The 24,342-nt window shown below is 41.9% G+C and overlaps 1 protein-coding gene across 13 annotated transcripts; it reads left to right on the top strand.

Moving 5' to 3' along the window:
- The first annotated feature begins 1,423 nt into the window (after positions 1–1,423).
- On the top strand, positions 1,424–22,631 carry SLAMF6 (SLAM family member 6). 13 transcript variants are annotated; one of them, XM_086393594.1, is made up of 8 exons: positions 1,424–1,573; positions 13,445–13,768; positions 16,660–16,923; positions 17,402–17,467; positions 18,211–18,249; positions 19,446–19,483; positions 21,440–21,514; positions 21,952–22,631. In XM_086393594.1, exons 1-8 carry the CDS (start codon positions 1,465–1,467, stop codon positions 21,997–21,999), a joined length of 963 nt encoding a protein of 320 aa, XP_086249720.1. In that variant the 5' UTR covers positions 1,424–1,464; the 3' UTR covers positions 22,000–22,631. The 13 variants fall into 13 exon arrangements, with proteins under 13 accessions (XP_086249720.1, XP_086249719.1, XP_086249718.1 ...); XM_086393593.1 differs by having other exon boundaries at positions 19,407–19,483; XM_086393592.1 differs by having other exon boundaries at positions 19,404–19,483.
- Positions 22,632–24,342: the final 1,711 nt, after the last annotated feature.

Raw genomic sequence — 24,342 nt, 5'->3', positions numbered from 1 at the left:
GTTGTCACCAGGAAGGATTTTAGTGTTTTTCTAGATATAAGGAGATACAAGAATTGGGCTCATAAAATTGATTCCTGAAAATACCTAATTGTTAGACTAAACACACTGACTGAAACCACCCACCCTGGCCAGGCACCAAAAGAACCACTTGCATGAGTTATTTTACAACAGGAGGTCTTGGTAAGGAATACAGAACTAGTAAGCCACCACCAACCAGAAGAGTTTGGCAAAGGTCAAAAGGAGATGCCATGTGTCCTACCACCTCCCAGAATCCTTCTCACTGACTTCCTTCTTGGCTGAGTAATGTGTGTGCCACCAGGATGGACCCTGGATCAGAGTGATTGGCTAGAAACAACCCAGAAACTCACCCCATCACCGTAAAACCCAAGACTGCAAGCCACATGGCAGAGCAGCCCTCTCAGGTTCCCTTACCCTCCTGCTCTCTGCCTGGGTGCCCCTTCCCAATAAAGACTCCTTCTTTGTCAGCACATGTGTCTCCTCAGACAATTCATTTCTGAGTGTTAGATAAGAACCCACTTTCAAGTCCTGGAAGGGGTCCCCCTTCTTGCAACCTAACTATTTGAAGACCTGTCCTGCCAGTTTTTCCCAGAGCACAGAGTGCCTCATTTTATTCTCTACCCTGAACTCCTTTCAGGAGCTGTTGAAGATCAGCAGCTGCAGCAACACATGATTTAACCATTGTAAAGGAAGACAGCAAGTGCCCATAGCAAGTGCCAAGTTGTAGTTGACAGTTGTTTTACCACGATAAAAAAAAAAAAAAAAGAATCAAAATAAAAGAAGAAAGGATATAGATAGTAGGAAACAGTATTTCCTATCATATCAATCAACAAGAATGTCACAGTCATCAGTGATTCCAGTCCTCCAGGGTAACCATGAAAGAGAAGAATACCTGCGGTCCAGCAGCTATCATGCTGCCTCCACTCACTTCGAGGAACCAAGGATGTAAAAAAAATGCAGGATGCTGGCCCCAGGGAGCTGAGATGCACATGAACGGAATGATTTCAGTAAGCCCAGACTCTTGCATCTTCCATACATAGAAAAGCGCTAAATTCCTTAACTTGAGATATTTAATTAACAATAATCTTTTGATGTTTGGACTACCTGCCCCTTGTTGCAAACTTCTGTATAGCCTAACCCTTCCCCCCCCACCTCCTTGGAACAGTTCTCTCAGGGTTACTTGAGATGCTGTCTCCCAGGTCTGAAGTCCTAAAAATTTCTGGCAAATAAAACATAACTCTCAACTTTTAGGTTGTAACTATTTTTTAAGTTAACAGTAGTGAAGATTCCAGTTCACATCACACATGATTTTTGCACTTAGCTCAGAAAAAAAAGTAAACAAATTTGCAAAATAAAATTGGGACTTTTAGTGCAGGGGAAGGTCTTGCCACGCCTCTAAGAGGAAACGGGCAGTGTCGATAAGAAGCACTTTCAGTTTATGAGAGAATGGCAAGAACGCTGACTATCTTGAAGTCTCCAACACCATTCTCCACTGCTAAGAGCATGATCTGGCTGTTCCAGGCTCTCCTACTTGTCTTCTTCTGCCGTGGCCCAGGTAAATGCTGAAGTATACCCATGTAGTCATGTTTGACTCCTGGTTTTGTGCCGTTTGCTTGATCTAAATCACCTACATTTAGGTGTCTGTCTGTATCTCTACTAAGGGATCTGGTGGGGCTCACAGAGGTGCCTGATAAACTGCCATTGCCTCTCAACTTAACAGCTTACAGCCTGAGATTATCTGGAGTTAACAGCTTCAACTGCGTCTGCATTTAAATTAATTATATGCTGGGGCATGGGAAATGAGCTTTTCTAAGATACGACTGGGGTTTATAGCCAGCGTGTTGTGATATAAAGACAGCTAAGGTTAAGAACGGAGAAGGTAATGGCACCCCACTCCAGTACTCTTGCCTGGAAAATCCCATGGACAGAGGGGCCTGATGGGCTGCAGTCCATGGGGTCGCTAGGAGTCAGACACGACTGAGCGACTTCACTTTATTTTTTCACTTTCATGCATTGGAGAAGGAAATGGCAACTCACTCCAGTGTTCTTGCCTGGAGAATCCCAGGGATGGGGAAGCTTGGTGGGCTGCTGTCTATGGGGTCGCACAGAGTCGAACACTACTGAAGCGATTTAGCAGCAGCAGCAGCAGCAAGGTTAAGAAAAGAAGCCTTCTCACCAGAGTAGCTGCTATCTTACTGTGTGATCACAAGTAGGCTACATGTTCTTTCTTGCCTCATTGAAAATATCGAAAATCTATGGTTCTGTTTAGCTGAAATTTCTGAACCCAACTAAAACACTCAAAATAGTGTTTACGGTTTTTGTGTACTGTGAAAAAAACTACTCTCCAGCTTTCCTTTCCTTTGATGCAAATCAGGGACTAGCTAGTCCAGCAATACTTAATCTGCCAGACAGGAATTCTCAGATCCTACATGCTTCTCATTCCCTGCTGTCCATTATGTGGAAAACTTGAAGGTTCATGTCAGGTTTTGGGGAAGCACAAGTGGTCCACTGGGGCCAAAGTACAGGAAGGGGCAGAAGACAAGACAAGAAAGCTATCCCAGAACTAGCCCAGGGTAGCAGGTAAAAATAGTTAACATTCATTGTGGGCTTGTACTGTTCCAGGCACTGAGTCAAATGCTATACTTACATCATACACATAAGCTTCTTGACAGTTCTAGGAGTCTGTACTATTATTATCCCCTTTTGAAATAACTCACACAGATTTCATTAGCCAGTAGGTGGCAAGCTCTTGTGATAGTTTTGAGGAACAGTGACAGTTGAATCAAAATGGTAGCAGCACAAGAGAGGGCAGAAGCAAGAATCACCACAGATGTAGAATTAGCTAGATTACCTGGCAATGGGAATGAAGTGGGGAGAGAATTCATTGTCATCCAATAAACAATCATTGAGCACCTACTGGATGCCTGGCACTATTCTAGTTTCTGAGTGTACACCATGAATGAAGCAGAAAAAAATTCTGCCCTCACGGAGTTAACATTTTAGCCGAGGAAACAAGCTATAAACAAAACAAATAAGTGAAGCAAAATAAATAAGTATATTGGATAGTGATAGATGATAAGGAGGAAATAAATCAAGCAAGGAGAGAAGAGATTAAATGTTGGGGGCAGAGAAATTTCAGACAGAATAGCCAAAAAGTTTACAAAGTTGGGAGAGGGGAAGAGGGAGCAGCCATGATGTGAAGATGATTTCAATTTTGGACCTACTAATTTTAAGATGTTAGTGTGATATTCATGAAATTTCCTGAAAGCAGCTGGAAATTTAGGACTAGAGGTAGAGCTGAGGCTGGAGGCTTGGAACTCACAGCATAGAAATAATAAATAAAGCTAAGGATAAAATTGTAAGGACAGAAACTTGGGGAATATGTACAAGAGCAGAAAGAGAAAAAAATTATACATTCAAGAGCTACTCCCTGGCCCAGGAGCCACGGAGGCAAAGACAAGAGATCCCTGTCTTTACCTCCTTGCAAAATTGAACTCATCTCTAGAATTCAATATTCTGAATGTCCTCAGGTTAAAATTCCCATTTTTCTCCCCATTCCCATTAATATTTCTCATAAGGGCCCTATGAAATATACACTATTCCTATCCCCACTTTAAGGAAGTGGAATGAAGGCATACAACACTTGAGTAACTTGCTTACTGTCACACTGCTGTGGGGGAAGTGAATGGTTTAGGAAATGAAACATACTTGAATGTGTGTGCAGGTGTTCTGAGGTCCAGGAAGAAAGCAGTAATTTACAAGGTTATAATTTAGGGAAACTGGCTCCAGAGTCTATTCATAACCATTTTACTATGCTGCATAGTTTACAAACAGCTATATATTCACATAAATGTATTTGGAATTATAAACTGTGATACTAAGAAGATAATAAGCAGGGTACTGATGCTGAAAACTCGGCCTCTGTGCATTGGTGCCGAATCAAGTCTCAGAGACAGAGTTATGGGTGAAGTAGAAAAGGATAGTTTTATTGGTTTGCCAGGAAAAGGGAGACACAGAAGGCTTCTGCTCTTGAAAACCATGTGTTCCAACCTGGAGGGTTTGGCGAAGAGTTTTATAGCAACCATTCAAGGGTAGGATTGCTAATAAGATTAGGATGTGTGCAGGGCCTGTACTATTTTAATCTGGTCTCAGATAATCTGATGAGTTTCTGTAGTTCCTTTAATCTGGCCTGAGGTGGTCTTCTAGAAGAGCTTCTCTAGTTCCTTTAATCTGGAATGAAGAATGCTGGCATCTTCCATTTTATGGGAGTGTTAGTTCTATTAGTATAAAGAGCTCAAAGATATTGTTGTGCATCCCTAAGGCAGAACCAGGACCCTGCCCCAAGGCTGCACCATTGTTTTTACTGCTCCTCCTTTTGTCTGCATCCCTTCCCTTTCCAGATTAGCAATTGTTATAATCTGCCCTTAGGAACTAAGGGAAGGTCATGAAAGTGAAAGTGAAGTGCTCAGTCTGTCTTTTCAATCCCATGGACTGTAGCATAACCACATTCCTCCATCCATGGGATTTTCCAGGCAAGAATACTGGAGTGGGTTGCCATTTCCTTCTCCAGGAGGTCTTTCCAACCCAGGGATTGAACCCAGGTCTCCCACATTGTAGGCAGACACTTTACTGTCTGAGACACCAGGGAAGATTTGAAAGTCATGAATGCTGGAGTCTGTTCCCTACAAACAAGATATGCAGGACAGAAAGGTTTCTGTGTCCATGAGCCCCACAGGGTCCTGCTTGGTTTCAGGACCATGGGATAGAAAAACAAGAGGACCTTCTTTAGATGGAGTGGTGTGGAAAGGATTTTCTGGAAAGGTAGCATCTCAACTGATATTTAAAGAGAAGTCAAACAAGGGAGGAGTCTAATGAAGAAGCATTCAAAGCAGTGGACATTACATGTGCAAAGGCCCTGGTGCAGGGAAGAGTTTAGAATGATTAAGGAAGGAAAAGAAAACCACTGTGACAAGAGTATGGTACAAATTAATCTTGAAGCAAGCATGAAGGAAGATGACTCATGCCAGCCTACATTCTTTCAAGGAGCCAGACACCATAACTTGCTCCTTTTAGGAAATTTAACTGTAAAGATAAACCATGTTAAGAAATAATTCCAATAGGTATGAAGTGAAGTGAAGTCGCTCAGTCGTGTCCAACTCTTTACAACCCCATGGACTGTAGCCTACCATGCTCCTCCATCCGTGGGATTCTCCAGTCAAGAATACTGGAGTGGGTTGCCATTTCCTTCTCCAGGAGACCTTCCCAACCCAGGGATCGAACCCGGGTCTTCTGCATTGCAGGCAGATGCTTTACCATCTGAGCCACCAGGGAAGCTCAAGGTATAATTGAGATCAAACGTCATCATGCCCTGGAGAAAATGAATCTCACTTGCTTCTACATTTAATTCTTTCTAGGTGGGAACTTATCAAATGTTAGCTGCTAAGTCACTTCAGTCATGTCCAACTCTGTCCCTGGGATTCTCCAGGCAAGAACACTGGAGTCGGTTGCCATCTCCTTCTCCAGTGCATGAAAGTGAAAAGTGAACATGAAACATTATCAAATGTTAACATGCATACAAAGTACTAGGGGATCTTATTATAATGCTGATTCTGGAAAGGAGACCAAGTCTCTGCATTTATGACAAATTCCCAAGGAACACCAGTGCTGTTCCATGGACCACGTATGAGACTTTAGTCACAATGGGGTTGGAAGGATGGAGAAATAAGAACTAGTTCTTTGAGTGTGTTTGCAAGAAGCAGATACAGGTATTCTGATGTGCAAGAGAGAACAGCAGTAGGAAATATATGTTACAACCAATACACATGGGCCAACCAAATGATTCTGAGGTTTTGAGCCAAAAACTCTGCAGGTTTTTCTGCTCAGAGACTATAATCCAATGACTCCCCTTCCCTTGAGCAGCATTATCTACTTCTTACCAACCATCCATACCTATCAATGTTTATTGTTGCTCACCACAGGCAGAGAGTTGTTTTACATTTTGTCTTATCATCAAGAACAACTGGGTCTTTCCACCTCTCAGAATCTGCAGTCACTGCCCACTGGACTGCCAGGCTTCCAAGCCTCCCAGTTTTCAGTCTCACTCCAGATCTAGTCTCAGTTGTGTCTCCATGCACAAGCAGACTGTTGTCTTTCTTCCGTTTTTTTTTTTGTTTTGTTTTGTTTTTCCATTAAGGTGTAATTTACAAAACATAAAATAATAATATTAAAGTGTACAAATTCAGTGACATTTAGTAAACTCACAGCATTGGGAAACCACCACTTCTACTGCTCCAGAGCATTTCATCACCCTGAAAGAAGACCTTGTACTCATTAAGCAATCCCTTCTCATTTCTCTCCCCAACTACCCCCCTTCAAACATTAATCTGCTTTCTGTCTCAATGAGTTCACCTATTCTGGATATTACATATAAATGAAATCATGTGATCTGTGAATTTTTATGTCTAACTTCTTTCTCTTAGTAAAATGTATTCAAGGTTTATTCCTATTGTATCATGTATCGAGAGTTCATTCCTTTTAATTGCTGAATAATATTCCACTGTATGTGTGTACCATAACTTATTCATCCACACACTTCCTGATGGACATTGGTGTTGTTTCCAGCTTTTGGCTTTTTCAAATAGTGCTATTATGAAGACTTTTGTACAAGTTTTTGTTTTCGGTTCTTCTGGGAATGAAACTGCTGGATCATATGATAATGCTGTCCTTAATTTTTTGAGGGATCACTACACAGTTTTTTCACAGTGGATGTACCAGTTTCCATTCCCACCAGCAATGTGTTCTAATTTCTCCACATCCTTACCAACACTTATTTTTCAATTATTTTTATTGTTGTTATTATTATTAGTCACCATCTTAGTAGATATAAAGACATTTCATAGAGGTTCTTGATTTGCATTTCCCTCACAATTAATGATACTGAGCATCTTTTCGTGTGCTTATTGGCTATTCATATATTTTCTAACCTCCTTCTGAACTTGTTTCATGCTGAGCTGAAACAGCCCACTATATTTCTTTTTCCCTTAGATAGGCCTAAGCCAGTCCCCTAGGTTAGATAACCCAAAGTTTCTCTGCCATTTTTCCAGAATCAACTCAGTCTTACCTGCTTTCTTTATTCCTTCTCATTTCTCAAAAATATTCCATTTTTCTTACCACATTAAAAAAAAATCATTCAGATAATCGTTCAAGTCACTTCACATTCTAATCTCAACCTATGCAGTATTCCAGGTTCCCTGGGCCAGATTCTAAGGGCATAATAAGCTGATGAAGACACTACTCATGTTCCCAGAGTGAGTGAAACTTGTAAACAAACATACTGCAAATTTCTGCTGACTCAACATCCACACCAGAGGATGAGCAAGACCTCAGCACCAACCCCACGCTCCAAGTGGCCCCCAGTGACTAAAAAGAGAACTTTCCATGGATCGCTAAAGCAGCCTTCTGTTGCAGTCATGAAACATCTTCCCAATTCTTAATCTCTTCTGGTTCCAGTCCTAACCAAATCTGCTACCAGCTGAACCACTTAGGGGAGACCTCAATGTTCTACAGAGAACATCAATATTCATGCCAAGGATACAGATCTAGGACATTCCCAAAGCATCAGTGCTGATTCCAGGTAGAGTAGAGAAAAAGACCTTGTGCTCTCTGGGCCATATTGTATCATCTGGACCCCAAAACAGCTCTCCTTCAGTCCAAAGTCTTTCAGAGTAGCTTTTGAACTTTTTCAAAAGTAATTTTGAGCTTTTCCAAAAGCAGTTTCTGACCACCTTCCTTAAGCACAGAGGTTTAAATCTTATTCTTAGACCTGCAGGGAACGACTCCTACCAACCCCTTCTCCTCTTTCTATACCTTTTCCTCTTCTCCCACTACAAACTCCTTTCAACTTTCCTGGATCAATGCAAAACCCCACAAAATTAAGCAATTTGAACTTACCCTTAAAGGATAAATAGGAGCTCACCCAAGGGGAAAATGTGGGCAAGGTGTTTCAGTCAAAGGGAACAACAGAGCAAAGAAAGAGCAGGACATTCTTGAAATAATCAAGCAATGAAGGATCTCTTGTTTTTATTCAAAGCCATACTACAATGGTATCTTCTCTGTGATGTGTTTCCTGACAACCTCCAACCCTTCCTGCCCCATCATTTTCACTCTTTGCACTGCCATGCAGAGTAAGTACATCATGAGAAATGCTGGGCTGGATGAAACACAAGCTGGAATCAAGATTGCCAGGAGAAATATCAATAACCTCAGATATGCAGATGATGCCACCCTTATGGCAGAAAGTGAAGAGGAACTAAAGAGCCTCTTGATGAAAGTGAAAGAGGAGAGTGAAAAAGTTGGCTTAAAGCTCAACATTGAGAAAACAAAGATCATGGCATCTGGTCCCATCACTTCTTGGGAAATAGATGGGGAAACAGTGGAAACAGTGTCAGACTTTATTTTTTTGGAGCTCCAAAATCACTGCAGATGGTGATTTCAGCCATGACATTAAAAGATATTTACTCCTTGGAAGGAAAGTTATGACCAAGCTAGACAGCATATTAAAAAGCAGAGACATTACTTTACCAACAAAGGTCCGTCTAGTCAAGGCTATGGTTTTTCCAGTGGTCATGTATGGATGTGAAAGTTGGACTGTGAGGAAAGCTGAGCACCAAAGAATTGACACTTTTGAACTGTGGTGTTGGAGAAGGCTCTTGAGAGTCCCTTGGACTGCAAGGAGATCCAACCAGTCTATCTTAAAGGAGACCAGTCCTGGGTGTTCTTTGAAAGGACTGATGCTGAGGCTGAAACTCCAATACTTTGGCCACCTCATGCGAAGAGTTGACTCATTGGAAAAGACCCTGATGCTGGGAAGGGTTGGGGGCAGGAGGAGAAGGGGACGACAGAGGATGAGATGGCTGGATGGCAACACCGACTCGATGCACATGAGTTTGGGTGAACTCCGGGAGTTGGTGATGGACAGGAAGGCCTGGTGTGCTGCGATTCATGGGGTTGCAAAGAGTTGGACACTACTGAGTCACTGAACTGAACTGAGAGCATATACCTCTTATCAACTTGACATTTATTGGGCTCAAAATTGTGCTAAAGGCTAGGGTTACAGAGATAATAAGCATAATCCCTACACTCAAGAGTATGCAAAATAGAGGAAAGCAACCTCGTAATTATGGCTAAGAGAAAGAAACACTTGATAGTGAGTGTGCAGGGTGAAATTAGTGATGTGAGAGCTGTCTGGAAGCAAACTCTATCCTAGGTCTATGCCTAACTCGCCACACCACAGCTACACGTTTACCTGTCAGGCTTCTCTAAGAAAGACAAGCAGTGTCTTATTCATATTTGTATTCACAGTCATCAGCCCAGAAACTGGTATATAAAAGGAATCTAATAAATATGCTCTGAATGCCGTGATTTCTAAGGCTTTTATTCACTGAATTGGCATAGAGCTGAGCAAATAGTAAAATGATTGCTAAATAAATGAAGGATTTCAACCTGTAAAAACAAAGCTTAAAAGTCTGTACTAGACAAAGAATAACAGTTCCTGAAGAGTCCTTGGCCACAGGATATGCCAAGATTCCTTACAAAGAGGAACTGGACCTAAACATCCTTGGCACAGTAACTCCAAGATAAAGAGTGGAGATGTACTCATTCACTTAACAATATTCATGCTCATACTCAGTCTTGTTCGACTCTGCAATCCCATGGACTGCAGACTGCCAGATTCATCTGTCTGTGGGATTTTTCAGGCAAGAATACTGGAATGGATTGCCATGCCTTCCTCTAGGGAATCTTCCCAACCCAGGGACTGAACCCACATCTCCTGCATCTCTTGCACTGCAGGCAGATCCTTTTCCACTGAACCACCAGGGCCTACTATGTGCCAAGCACTGTTCAAGAGTGTCCACCACACTGAACAAGACAGGCAAAAATTCTTGCTTTCATGGAGCTTATATTCTAGTGGAAGGGGGAAAGAACAGTAAAACAAATATGCTAATTACAAAGTGTGGTAGACAATATTACAGAGAAAAACAAATTCAAAGGCAGTGAGTGTACAGCAGTGAGGACTGGTGGTGAGGAAAGTGTAGTCATAGAAGACCTCCTTGAGAGGGCAAGTTTAAGTTAAAGACCTTATGGAGACAAAAAGAGTGAGCCATGTGGATACCTGGGCGAAGGGCATTCCAGACAGAGGCAATTACAAGTGTACAACCCTGGCCTTTCAAGGAAGAACCAGGCCAGCATAATGTGAGCTAGGAAGGGAAGAAGGTGGAAAGTTATAGGAAATTAGGCCAGAGAGAAAAAGAATCAGATCATTTTGTCCCTCATAGAAAGTGATGTCGCTCAGTCATGTCTGACTCTTTGTGACCCCATGGATTGTAGCCTGCCAGGCTCCTCTGTCCATGGGACTTTCCAGGCAAGAGTCCTGGAGTGGGTTGACATTTCCTTCTCCAAGGGATCTTCTTGACCCAGGGATCGAGCCCAGGTCTCCCACACTGCAGGCAGACTCTTTACCATCTGAGCCACCAGGGAAGCTCTTGTCCCACATAGGCCATTGCAATTATTTTGTTTTGCTTTTTGTTGTTTAACCTCTTTTACTGAAATAGAGAAAACTGCAAATCCTAAGTGTCAGCTCAATGAGTCATCATAAAATGAACAAATCTGTGTATCCGGACACAGGTTAAGATAAGGCACATAACCAGCAGCCCAGAAAGCCCCCACTATGCTCCCTCCTACTTGCTCTCCCTCCACTGCAAAGGTAACCCTATCCCAACTTTTAAAAGAATAGATTTATTTTGCTTGTTTTTAAACTTTAAATAAATGGAAGCATGCCACTGTATTCTATTTGTATCTGAATTTTCTTTTTTCACTCAAGATTTTGCTTGTGATATTCACGCGTGTTATTCCAAGAGGGAAGAAGGGCCAAATGACAAACAACAGCAGGTTACAATGCTGATGGAAAAATGTAGTAAGGGGTGAAGTCGTTTTCATGTGACAGGCATGCATATGACAATTTGAGAGAGAGGAAGTGCGAGCTCACCCAGGAGTTGAGCACAAAAATCCTAAGAGATATTTCCTCCCCTACTCAGATTCTCTCCTGAGAACTAAGGGGTCTTAAGAAAGTTGAGGTTGTGGTAATAGTTGTTATTGTTCAGTCTCTAAATCACATCCAACTCTGCGACCTCATGGACTGCAGCATGCCAGGCTTCCTTGTTCTTCACCATTTCCCAGAGCTTTCTTAAACTCATATTCATTGTGTTGATGATGCCATCCAACCATCTCATCCTTTGTTGCCCCCATCTCTGCCTGCTATCAATCTTTCCAGCATCAGAGACTTTCCCAATGAATTGGCTCTTTGCATCAGGTGGCCAAAATATTGGAGCTTCAGCTTCAGCATCAGTTCTTCCAGTGAATATTCAGGGTTGACTCCCTTTAGGATTGACTGGTTTGATCTCCTTGCCTGTCCAAGGGGCTCTCAAGAGTCTTCTCCAGCACTATAATTCAAAAATATTAATTTTTCAGCACTCAACCTGCTTTATGGTCCAATTCTCATATCCGTACATGACTACTGGAAAAACCAAAGCTCTGACTATAAGGACCTTTGTTGGCAAAGTGATGTTTCTGCTTTTTAATATGCTGTCTAGGTTTGTCATAGCTTTTCTTCCAAGGAGCAAGCATCTTTCAACGTCATGGCTGCAGTCACTCTCTGCAGTAATTTTGGAGTCCAAGAAAATAAAATATGTCACTGCTTCCACTTTTTCCCCATCTATTTGCTGTGAATTGATGGAAGCAGATGCCATGATCTTAGCTCTTTTTTTTAATGTTGAGCTTCAAGCCAGCTTTTTCACTCTCCTCTTTCAATCTCATCAAGAGGCTCTTTAGTTCCTCTTCACTTTCTACCATTAGAGTGGTATCATCTCCATATCTGAGGCTGCTGATATTTTTCTAGGCAATCTTGATCCCAGGTTGTAATTCCTCCACCCTGGCATTTCACATGATGTACTCTGCATATAAGTTAAGTAATCAGGGTGACAATATATAGGCTTGACATATTTCTTCCCCAATTTTGAACCAGTCTGTTGTTATATGCCCAGTTTTAACTGTTGCTTCTTGTCTTGCATATAGCTTTCTCAGGAGACAGATAAGGTGGTCTGATATTCCCATTTCTTTAAGAATTTTCCACAGTTTGTTGTGATCCACACAGTCAAAGGCTTTAGTGTAGTCAATGAAGCAGAAGTAGATGTTTTTTCTGGCATTCTCTTGCTTTCTCTGTGATCCAGCGGATGTTGGCAATTTGATCTCTGGTTCCTCTGCCTTTTCTAAATCCAGCTTGAACATCTGGAAGGTCCCAGTTCACATATTGCTGAATCCTAGTGGTAATGGTTACTTATTCACTGATTCACTCAAACATTTCCAGATCCTACTTTGTGTAACGCTCTGTGCTCAGATATAAAGATAATTAAGATAACTATTAAATAAGATGATTAAGTTAAGATAACAAGAGAACAGAAGGCTACAAAATGGTATGATAAATGCTAGGAATTTGGCAGAGGATGTTAAGGAAGAATCTTCTTTAAAAATGATTATAACCATTTCACCTTTTTTGCTCAAAGATTAATGGCTCTGAGATAGGTTCATGAGAGTGTAGCCATTACATGTTACTTTGAAGTTATATGTATTAATTTTATACTTACCAGTTTTTATCTTCTCAACTCCTAGACAGTTATCTTTTGGGAGCAGAAAAGATATCTTCTGGTATCATGCAAGGAGCACAAAATAGTTAGAGTCAAAGGAGTTGGATCTGAATCCAACTCTGTTATTCTTTAGTTGGGCAACTCTAGGAAAATTAGTTAACTACTCTGTGCCTCAGATCCTTGTCTGTAAATGGATATGATAATATTCATCCTACTTGTCAAAGTTGTTGTCAGCATCAGATGAAATAATGTATAAGAACTGTAAATTCCTATTATTAGTCCTTTAAATCTCACAAGCCTACTACATTGAACACAGCAGGTATTTACTAAATGTCAAGCTTTAACTATATTTCATCAGTAAAGAGTTGCAGTTTTTGAAATCTGTGCCAGGGATTGGATGCAGTTGTCCCTCTCCATCTCATGCCCAGATAACTCAGAGGCTGGGGTCAGATAGTATGGCTATGACCCAGGTGTGACCAGCTAGTGTGGCATCCAGCTGGTCACAGGCAGACTGGCTGGGACCAACTACTCATCAACCAAGGGTGCCAGGCATTTTGTTGGTGGAGCCTCTGTGATTGTCTGCTTCAGCACTCCTCCCAACCCTTTTCCTCTTCATCTTATCTTTGGACTTCAGTATCAGTGAGCTCTAACAGACTGGCAGCGTAAGGAGAAATGGTGTGGGAGGTAGGGAAGGGAGAGTCACAACAGTTTGCTTTCTGTGTTCACAGGGAACTCATTTTCAGAAGCCAGCTCAACCCCACTGGTTGTGAATGGGGTCCTGAGGGAGTCTGTAACTCTTCCCTCAAAGTTTCCTGTGAAAGAGAATATCACGTTCATCACCTGGCTTCACGAGGGAAGCTCTGTCATCTTCATATGGCCAAAAGAAGCAAAAATACAGGTGACTGATCCCAAACGGAAAGATCAACTGAATGTCACTGAGTCCTACTCCTTGCAGCTCAACAATCTGTCAATGGCAGACGTGGGACATTACCGTGCCCAGATAACCACATCAACCTCTTCTCTGAACACCGATTATAACCTGCAGATCTTCAGTGAGTCAAAACTTGGGCTTAATTTTGTATGGACTAAAAAATAGTACAATTTCAATTCTATGTGACTGCAAATATGCACTATAGACTCGTGGTAAAAAGTATGGCATTTGGAGCTAGACTGAGGTCCAAAAACAAAACAATTCAGTGACATTGCACAGCAGTTAGTGACAGAGCTGAGATTAGAACCTAAAGCTTATGACTCCTTGACCCTGTACCAGGCTCCATTATACTTGTTGAGACAAGTTTCTTCTGTGACTATTTAGAAGACCAAGTACAACTTCTGCAACAACCACACTCTTGAGACTGAATGCCAATACATTCCCAGGGCATTTTGGAGTGCCTCTCCTTCTAAAGCACATACACAAAAACAGACGTAAGGTACACCAACATGTTTGTTTTTACAATTGTGCAAAGGAATTTTAAGATAAAAACTATTGGCTTTTTAAAACATTGACCAATTAATCTGTGAGTACTAGGCTAGGGATAGCAAAGATTTGATCTTATGGGTCAATATCAATTAATTGGGAGTAACTGCCTAAGATTCACTGGAGAAGGAAATGACAGCCCACTCCAGTGTTCTTGCCTGGAGAATCCCAGGGATGGGGGAGCCTGGTAGGCTGCCATCTATGGGGTCACACAGAGTCGGACATGACTGACTTAGCAGCAGCAGCCTAAGATTCGGAGAAGGAAATGACACCCCACTCCAGTGTTCTTGCCTGGAGAACCCCAGGGATGGCAGAGCATGGTGGGCTGCTGTCTATGGGGTCGCACGGAGTCAGACACGACTGGGGTGACTTAGCAGCAGCAGCAGCAGCCTAAGATTCAGTGTTAAGAAAAATGTGAGTCATGTTAAGTTTATTTACTGAGTCAACAGTATTTGTTAACCATGAATGATGTTGAGACTCTGTTTTAGTCCCTTGAGATACATCAGTGAACAAAACAAAGATCCCTGAGCTCATCATGGTGCTGACATTCTGGGTAGAGGATATGGAGGCAATGATAAAAATACACATTATATATGAACAAAGAACAAAGTAAGTAAGCAATGAGAGAAACTCATGGAAAAAGAGATTAGAACAATATAAGGACCACCAGAAATGCCAGAAAGCAGCAGTCTGTTTTAAATGGAGGAGTCATAATAGGCCTCATTGAGAAGATGACATTAGAGCCAAGGCCAGTTGGAGGTGAAAGAGTGAGCCATGCAGATATCTGAGGGAAGAGCTATCCAGCACAGGCCCTCCCTGTGTCTGGCAGGCTCAAACGTCAATGAGCAGAGTAAGAGAGAGTAACAGGAAATAAAGTCAGTAAGGAAATAGGGAGTCACATCATCTAAGGCTCTGGGAGCCTTCACAAGGACTTTGGCTTCTACTTTTGGCGGGTGGAGAACAACTGGAGGATATTTTTGGACATGTTGACTTGGGGATATACATTATATTCAGGTGGAAATGTCAAGTGGGTAATTATATATTCATCAAGTGGAGTAAGATCTTAATATAGGTTTTTAATATAGATGTTTTGAGAATACATCATGTGTATTCTCAAATGCCCAAATCTATTGCACTTCTTCCTTCCCATGAACTGCTTGCTTGCTCTGTTTCTTCACTCCTTCCTTCCCTAATTCTTTAGTTCTCAACACACCCCTTTCTGACTTGCTGACACTCTGCATCAAGATCTCTTTGTTATCATTTGAGGCAGCACCAATCCAGCAATGGACATTGGTTGAAGGAGGTAAATATTCAAGCCAAACATTTGCCATTGCTGTGCTATGTGCTATCTAATTTAATCCTCATAATTATCCAAGAAGTAGGTATTATTGCCCAGTTTTACAGATGAAGAAATTGGGGCAAGCAGAGACTAAAATTTGTCCATGGTCATGTAGCCAATAAATGACAAAGCCGTGATTCTAACCTCGGTCTTCCTAACTCCAAATCCACTCTTGCCATGACATGAAAATTCCTTTCGAACAAGGTATGTTCCACAACCCTTACTCAGTTAGCTAAACTTAATGCTTTGCCTAATCTCTTCTAATGAGATAGTTGGAGTCATTCCATTTTTTACTGGGTCATCTTTATTTCAACCCTTGGGCCAAGTCTAGGTCGGAAGGTTTTCCTTCACTGCTCCCATGTTCACACTGATTCACAGCTGCTGACACAGTTTTAGGTAATATTTTCTGGTCTCCACTCTCAGAAGTACCTGCATCATGTGTATTCTCAAATGCCCAAATCTATTGCACTTCTTCCTTCCCATGAACTGCTTGCTTGCTCTGTTTCTTCACTCCTTCCTTCCCTAATTCTTTAGTTCTCAACACACCCCTTTCTGACTTGCTGACACTCTGCATCAAGATCTCTTTGTTATCATTTGAGGCAGCACCAGATCCAATGAGAACCAGTATCCCAACAAAGTTGTGGGAAATTTGGTTCTCCAAGTAAGTTAAGCTTTTATCTTCCATCCCAGCTAGGAAAATTCTGATAATGGAGGAAACAGAGCTCACGCACCTGCTCTTCTGGTTTCTGAACTGTCTAAGGCTGGGCTGCATAGTCTTCAAATTATGTTTACACAAAGGGCAGTGAACAAGGGCTAGAAGGACCCCAGGAATAAACTGGAGCTCCAAAAATTAAAGTGATCAGCTCAAAATCCCCTGACTAGCTGGCAAAAACTCCAGTCTTTCCCTTCCCTCTCTTCCACTGCCTACTCTGTCTCATACTGACGTCCCTCATCATTTGGTCACCAGAGGCCTCAATCCCATTGATTAGGCAGCACACACAAAGTTATTTACAGAGTATACAGCAGTGTCAGGTGGGATACATGGAAACATAGAGGTGATAGAGATTTTTCACAGAGGGCTGAGCCAAGCCATTTGTCCTTCATCCAGGACTCTTCTCTGCACACAGGACGACTGAGCAACTTACAAGTTGCACATCACACCACGTGGTCTGAAAATAATACCTGTGAGATCCAGCTGATGTGCTCTGTGGAGAATCCAAATGATAACGTCTCATTCAGGTGGCAGGTCGCAGGAAATCCATATCATAGTGAAGCAAATCTCTCTATATCCTGGGACCCCAAGAGCCTCAGTGAAGAGACCTACACCTGCATAGCTGAGAATCCTGTCAGTTATTTATCCTTTTCTGTCTCTGACAAGAGTGTCTGTGAAGGTAAGTCTGTCTCAGGTCTCTCTGAGGGCCTTGAGTGTTGTGGGGTGTGGGGTGTCGCTCATGCCCTTTATGATTCCTAAAACAGAGGCCCAATGGGAGACAGCTGAGTGACGCTGGGAGAGGACACACACCCCCTGGAGCTCTGTGTCTCTTACTCCTCTAGAATGCTCTCCTTTTCCCTCCCCCTCCACCAACCATTTCTCTAAGCCTCCCAGAGCCCAGGAGCAAAGTCCTTAGGAAGGCAAGATTGCTTCTTCTCTCTGTCTCTACCAGGCTCCACACTGCCCTGTCTGCCTAAATGAGACTCCCACTTGCAGAAATCCTGCCCAGACCCCCAGAACCTCTGGGTATAGATGAACCCACCCAACCCCCAAAGATAGTCTAGAAGAGATGCAATAGAGGCTCTAAAATACCACTCTGGGCCTCACTCAATGTGTCTCAAGTGCAACGTTTTTTGTTTTTGTTTTTTTCTTTGCAGGTGTTATTAATGGGAAAAATGAATACCTGGATATCAGATGGATTATCATTGTGGTTGTTTTGACATGTATATTCTTCATTGCATTCATATTAATATTTGTTCAGAGGAAAAAAGTAGCAGGTTTCCTTTCTTCTTATTGTTACTTCTCTCAGGCTTCAGAGACTTAGAGTCTGGGGCTGATACAAGACTCTGTCTTGCAGAAGACAGATAAAGGTGGGGAGGATGCAAACCCGGCTCAGTCAGTCCACGGGGACAACACTTGGGCTGTGAATACACATGTGCTAATCTCCTAAGGAGACTGTCCTACTAGAAAATGCAGGACCCAGCCTCGGGGCCTGCCTGCCCTCCTTTCTGGGTCCCTTTCCCACCACATCCTCTAGAGAAGGGGTCCCTGACACCCAGGCCCCAGACTGGTACCAGTATGGGGCTTCTTAGGAACCAGTTCACATAGCAGAAGGTGAGCAGTGAGCAAGCGAATGAAGCTTCATCTGTATTTACAGCCACTCGCCATCACTCACATCACCTAAGCCCCACCTCCTGTAGATCAGCGGTGGCATTAGATTCTCATAGGAATGAGAACTCTAACCCTAAAGTCAAGGCAGAATATCTTGAGATCGCCACAATATATAAATAAAGTGCACGATAAATGTAATGTGTTTGAACCATCCCCAAACCACCCCCTCCACCAACCGTCCCTGGTGCCAAAGGGTTGGGGGCTGTTACTCCAGAGACACACCTACAGGGGTAGAGGATGGAAGGCTTCTCTCACTACAGTCACATATTTCAGTTTCCCTGATTTTATTTTTCAGGTTTCTTTCAATTGTCTACTCAGCAAACCCAGTGTCATGGTGAGCTTCCAGACTCTTAGCTCCCAGTCACTAAACAGATGGCAAGAGCCAGATGGAAAATGAAGGGGGGGTGATCAGAGGGCTAGATAATGAGAGAGGAGGAGGTCAGAATGTCATTATTCAGATGGACCAGATGGTGCAAGGGAAGAAGACCTGGAATTGTGAAAGTCTATCCCCTGTGGGACCTACAGGGTCCCTTACAAGAATGCAAACTGGTCACTCAGGCAATTTCTTGGGATGGGATTAGGGCCATTCCCCCATCCTGTCAATGGAGAGCTAAGTGCCAGTGAAAGGGCTCATGGCCTGTCCATTATCAACAGCAGGCGCAGTGTAAAGATAGGACTAGAGCATCAAATGCCCAAAGATGACTGCCTGACCCCATCACTGTATTCAGCCAGGGTTTGGGTATTGAGTTTGAAGTGAAAATTGTTCAGTCATGTCTGACTCTTTGTGACCCCATGGACTGTACAGTACATGGAATTCTCCAGGCCAGAATACTGGAGTGGGTAGCCATTCCCTTCTCCAGAGGATCTTCCCAACCCAGGGATCAAACCCAGGTCTCCCGCATTGGAGGCGGATTCTTTACCAGCTGAGCCACAAGGGAAGCCCAAGAATCTTCCAACCCAGGAATCAAGCCGGGGTCTCCTGCATTGCAGGCAGCATGCATTCAAATTCTTGTTTGATCATTTCCTGTGTAAATTTGCACCAAGGCAATAAAACTTTCTAAGCCTCAAATTTCTCATCTCTAATATAATCAAACCCACTCTAAGGAGCTCTGAAAAGTTGAATAGTATTATATACGTGAGACAATCTGGCTCCGTTATGCTCACCAGTGAGATTCTCTAGCTCCCGTGGAGCCAGTGCTGTTTTGTCCCAGAAGCTTCCCTTCATGTGAATCCAGAGAGACTCAGAGGCTTTAGGGTAGCTCAAGACCACGTTCTCCTAGGAGATGAGGTCAGAAATAGATCAAATGGATGAAAAGGTTCTGGTTCAACCCTGAACTCCCAAGACTGGGAACATGAATGTACCCTAAGGAAGGGCAATGTTTCAAACAACTACCATTTTGGGGCCAGAGAGTGACATGGGGTTGACAAGGTCCTGGGAGAGCAGACCAGAGTTCTTCAGCCATTGATTGTGTCTTCCTGTGTTAACAGCAGAAACTGTGAGTAACTTAGAGTACGCTTCCTTCTCTTCAGGGAACACTGTGTATGCTCAGGTCACCCATTCAAACAAGGTGAGTACTTTCAGCTTTATACTCCATCATGGTCATTATTTTTACAGTCATTATTCATTAACTTGTCACAATCATCTGACTAAATCCAAACGATGTCCACCACTGAGGTGAAGTGAAGGCAGTGACAAGAGTTATGTCTGGGACCTTTCTACACCCTTTTGCTCTCACGCCGGTGGAATGTTTACTCATACCCTGCTTTACATTGCTTAATCTAACTATGTAATGCATCAGTAAGTCATGTCCCTTCAGCTTACTTACAAGCTGCCTGGAAGTGAAAATTATGTCTTCCTCTCTCTTCCCCTATGTCTTGGCATGAAGCCCAGTAAATATCTGCTGGATGGATAAAGTTCAGTTAAATTTGAGAGTTCCCAAAGGACACAATTCTGTATCAGGGGACTTCTCATCCTTTTTTAGGGAAAATAGCAGGGCTCAGAAGAGCCTCTTAAGAGAGAAAGAGTGACAAGAATTGGCAATCCCTCAACTGTGAAAGACACTAAAGGCATGAGCAGCCCTCAATCGTCCCCTCCCCTCTAGCGACATAACAGGATGGCCTTGGTCAGGCATCAGGAACTCCCCGCCATGCATCAGTAATTCCTCATCAGCCCCAAAATAAAGCACCTGCAAATGGTTCATTTCTAAATAACACTACACATCCTGGGAGACCAGTTCCACATCTAACGAAAAATAAGTCAAGAGAGCCAGCATTCTTCAATAATGGAAGCAGTGGTCTAGCTAGAAATCTTGGATTCCACAGCAAATCTCCCCTCACAAAGCCCTTTACAGATGTTTGCAAAGTAGGCTCTTTAAAGATAGCAAACAAGAAGAGATGCTCTCACCTTGGTTATTTCAATTGCCTTTCCAGTTTTCTCTTGATGACAAGATGAATCACTCACAACAAACCAAGAATCTAATCTCCAACAAATTTGCTAACTTTTTCTTTAGCAAAACATGGTACTTTGGAGAGTTTCAGAGGTTTTGATAACACCCTAGATACACCCTAATTCATTTAAAATGCCAAAAACTATGAGCACAGGGGACTTCTGTTATCATCAGGCTTTTTATTCCAAGCAGAGCCATTCTTAAGATGAGGTATTCCTATTCTAACAGTTCTCCATGCTCAAGGAGACCCCAATGACATGATGACCAGGCTATTAGAATCACAGGGGCAAAACAGAGCAGGCAATACCTCCAGTTATAGGTAGTAAAGATCTGAGACCAAAGATGTAATACAATGACTCTCTGGTAGTGTAGGTTAGGTGTTTTGTTGGTTTTTTGTTTTTTTTGTTTTCGACTGCCCTAGGTATTTGTTGCTGCTCACAGTTTCTCCAGTTGCAGTGAGCAGGGGTCACTCTCTCTAGTTGCAGCGCGTGGGCTTCTCATTTTGCAGTAGCTCCTCTTGTGACAGAGCATGAGCTCTAGGGTGCACAGATTTCAGTAGTTGTGGCGCACGAGCTTAGTTTCCCCATGGCATGTGGGATCCTCCCAGACCAGAGATCAAAGTCATGTCCCCTGCCTTGGCAGGCAGATTCTTAACTGGTGGACCACAAAGGAAGTCCCTGTAGGTTAGTTCTTAAAAATGGAGGAAAGAGAGTAGAGTTGGATGCAGGACAAGAATGGTTTCTTTCCCTCACACCACCTGCCAACAAGGTCACCCTTCTGTCTCTCTGGCTCATAATCCCACTGGTTTGCTGGAGTGTTGTGCTTCAGTTTGGGGCTCAGGAAAGGTGACTGATCCTTCACAAATTTGAGAGCTAGTAGTGCTTGATTTCCAGTTCCTCTTGCTAAACACTCCATAGCCCTCCTCCTGAAGAATTTTGACATCATCCCTCTTTCGTCACACTGCCTTTCCCAAGAATATATCTGTTTGCATGAGTTTATATCTCTTTATGTGAATATATGTGTGCATGAGTACATATTTCTTTATGTAAGCCAAGTCAATATAATTGTGTTCTACAGGAAACAAAAATCCCAAAACTTGTGAAAAACTATGACTCCACCACAATTTACTCTGAAGTTAATCATCCCCAAGAGGTAAGCCCATAATTGCCAGCTGTTCTTACACTCTTACCTCTCTTCTCACACCTAAGATTTCACAAATATAGTAATAGCAAAGGGACCATTTTACAGATGCCAGAAGTACAGGCTACAGAAAGTCTCAGGACACACCTAAAACACGTTATCTTGTATTAATATTAGGATCACCACACTTAACTGAGTTTTTAACTTACTTTTTAAAAATATAGATCTGTTTGTTTATTTATATTTGAAGTATAGTTGATTTACAATGTTATGCCAATATCTGCTATACAGCAAGTGATGTAAGCTACTTATTTTTCTTTTAATTTAATCTTAGCTTAGGCTGTGAATATCCCTATCTGCCCATAGTGATTTCCAGACACCCCTATAACGAGAAATGGCCTGACACTCTGGTTTCTATTGACCTTCTTTATTTTTCTTTTTCCTATTAGAGAAAGCCCATTTATACCAGGACAGCTGCCCATCACAACGTCGTGTAGGTTTCTGAAAGACTTCAAAGGAATTTCAGAATTACATATCTGATCCTGATCCCATGAGAAAGAACAGAGCTTGGTTTCTGCCTGACAACACAATTTGAATATCTAGGATTATCAGACTTGAATCTGCTTACCCTCATCAAACATTTAAGGAATAACATCATTTCCAGAATGTGACCCAAATAACATTTTCTAATCTGCTCCAGGCCAAAATATACATCATATAATACACCTGCAAAAATTTTCAACAAGATACTAGCAATCTGAATTGAACAATACATTGAAAGGATCATATACCATGATCAAGTGGGATTTATCCCAGGGATGCAAGGATTTTCAATATCTGCACATCAGTCAATGTGATACACTACATCAACAAGTTGAAGGATAAAAATTATATGATCATCTCAATAGATGCAGAATAAGATTTTGGTAAAATTCAACACCCATTTAAGATTTTTTAAAAAACTCTTAGGGAGGGTGGGGGAGGGGGTTGGTATGGGAAACACATGTACACCCATGGATGATTCATGCTAATGTATGGCAAAAACCACTACAATATTGTAAGATAACTAGCCTCCAATTATAATAAATAAATTTCTTTAAAAATAAATAAATTAAACTGAAAAAAAAAACCTCTCCACAAAGTGGTCATAGAGGGAAACTACCTTAACATAATAAAGGCTATATATGACAAACCTTGGGGAAGGAAATGGTAACCCACTCCAGTATTCTTGCCTAAAGAATCCTGTGGACAGAGGAGCCTGGTGGGCTGCTGTTCATGGGGTCGCACAGAGCTGGACATGACTGAAGTGACTTAGCATGAAACAAACCTGCAACTAACATCATAATCAACAGTTAAGCTGAAAGCTTTTCTTCTAAGATCAGGAACAAGACAAGGATGTCCACTCTCACCACTTTTATTCAAAATAGTTTTAGAAGTACTAGCCATGGCAATCAGAGAAGAAAAGAAAAGAAACCCAAATTGGAAAAGAAGTAAAATCATCACTGTTTGCAGATGACACGATACTACACATAGAATATTCTAAAGATGAGACCAGAAAACTACTAGAGCTCATCAAGGAATTTGGTAAAGTTGCAAGATACAAAATTAATGCAGAGAGATCTGTTACATTTCTATACACCAACAACAAAAGATCAGAAAGATAAATTCAAGAAATAACGCCATCTACCACAGCATCAAAAAGAATAAAATACTTAGGAATAAACCTACCTAAGGAAACAAAAACCTGTACTTCAAAAACTATAACACACTGATGAAAGAAATCAAAGACCACACAAGCAGATGGAAACATATATCGTTTTCTTGGATTGGATGAGTCAACATTGTCAAAATGACTATATTACCCAAGGCGATCTATAGATTCAATGAAATCTCTGTCAAATTACCAATAGCATTTTTCACAGAACTAGAACAAAATATCTTAAAATTTGTATTAAGATACAAAAGACCCTGAGTAGCCAAAGAAATCTGCAAACAATAAATACTGGAGAGGATGTGGAGAAAAGGGAACCCTCCTACACTGTTGGTGGGAATGTAAATTCATACAGCCACAATGGAGAACAGTAAGGAGTTTCCTTTAAAAACTAAAAGTAGAGCTACCATGAGATTCAGCAATTCCAATATTGGGCATACATCTGAAGAAAAAAGTGGCTCAAAAGAATATATGCACTCCAACATTCATTGAAGCATGATTTACAATAGCCAAGACATGGAAGCAACCTAAGTGTACACCAATAGAAGAATAGATAATGAAGATGTGGTACACTTATACAATGGAATATTACTCAGCCATCAAAAAGAATGAAATAATGCCATTTGCAGCAACATGGGTGGACCTGGAGATTATTATACTAAGTGATATGCAGCTCTTTTTAACAAATGATACAAATGAACTTATTTACAAAGCAGAAACAGATTCACAGACTTAAAGAATGAACTTACGGTTACCGGGGGAAAGAGTTAAAAAAAAAAAAAGAGTCTGGTTCTTGACTTTCTCTAAGGTAACTAAGCAAATGGACTCATGGTTGGCAGAGAGGCTATAATTCAGAAGACAACCAGTTCTCTCCTTTTAGAAAGCAGCAGGACTGTAACTCACTGGGAGGGAATACAGTGTGCTGGTTATGTGTATTTTCTCTGGAGCGGACCCCATGGTCTTATCATAATACATCATTTACTAGATGTATCTCCTGGAACATGCTACCTAACCTCTTCCAGCTTTGGTCTCCTACACTGAAAAAGGAAGCTAGCAGTGGATCAGCCCTATTATACAAATGAAGGACTTAAGTTATCACTGGCTTCAGTCCACGGTGTGTGTCACAAAG

Source organism: Bos grunniens, chromosome 3 (assembly GCF_055505025.1).
Source record: "Bos grunniens cultivar Pamir isolate PY7600 chromosome 3, Bosgru_T2T1.0, whole genome shotgun sequence".
NCBI classification, from domain to species: domain Eukaryota; kingdom Metazoa; phylum Chordata; class Mammalia; order Artiodactyla; family Bovidae; genus Bos; species Bos grunniens.
Note: the sequence above shows the minus strand (reverse complement) of the source record. Positions and strands in the feature narration are given on the sequence as shown.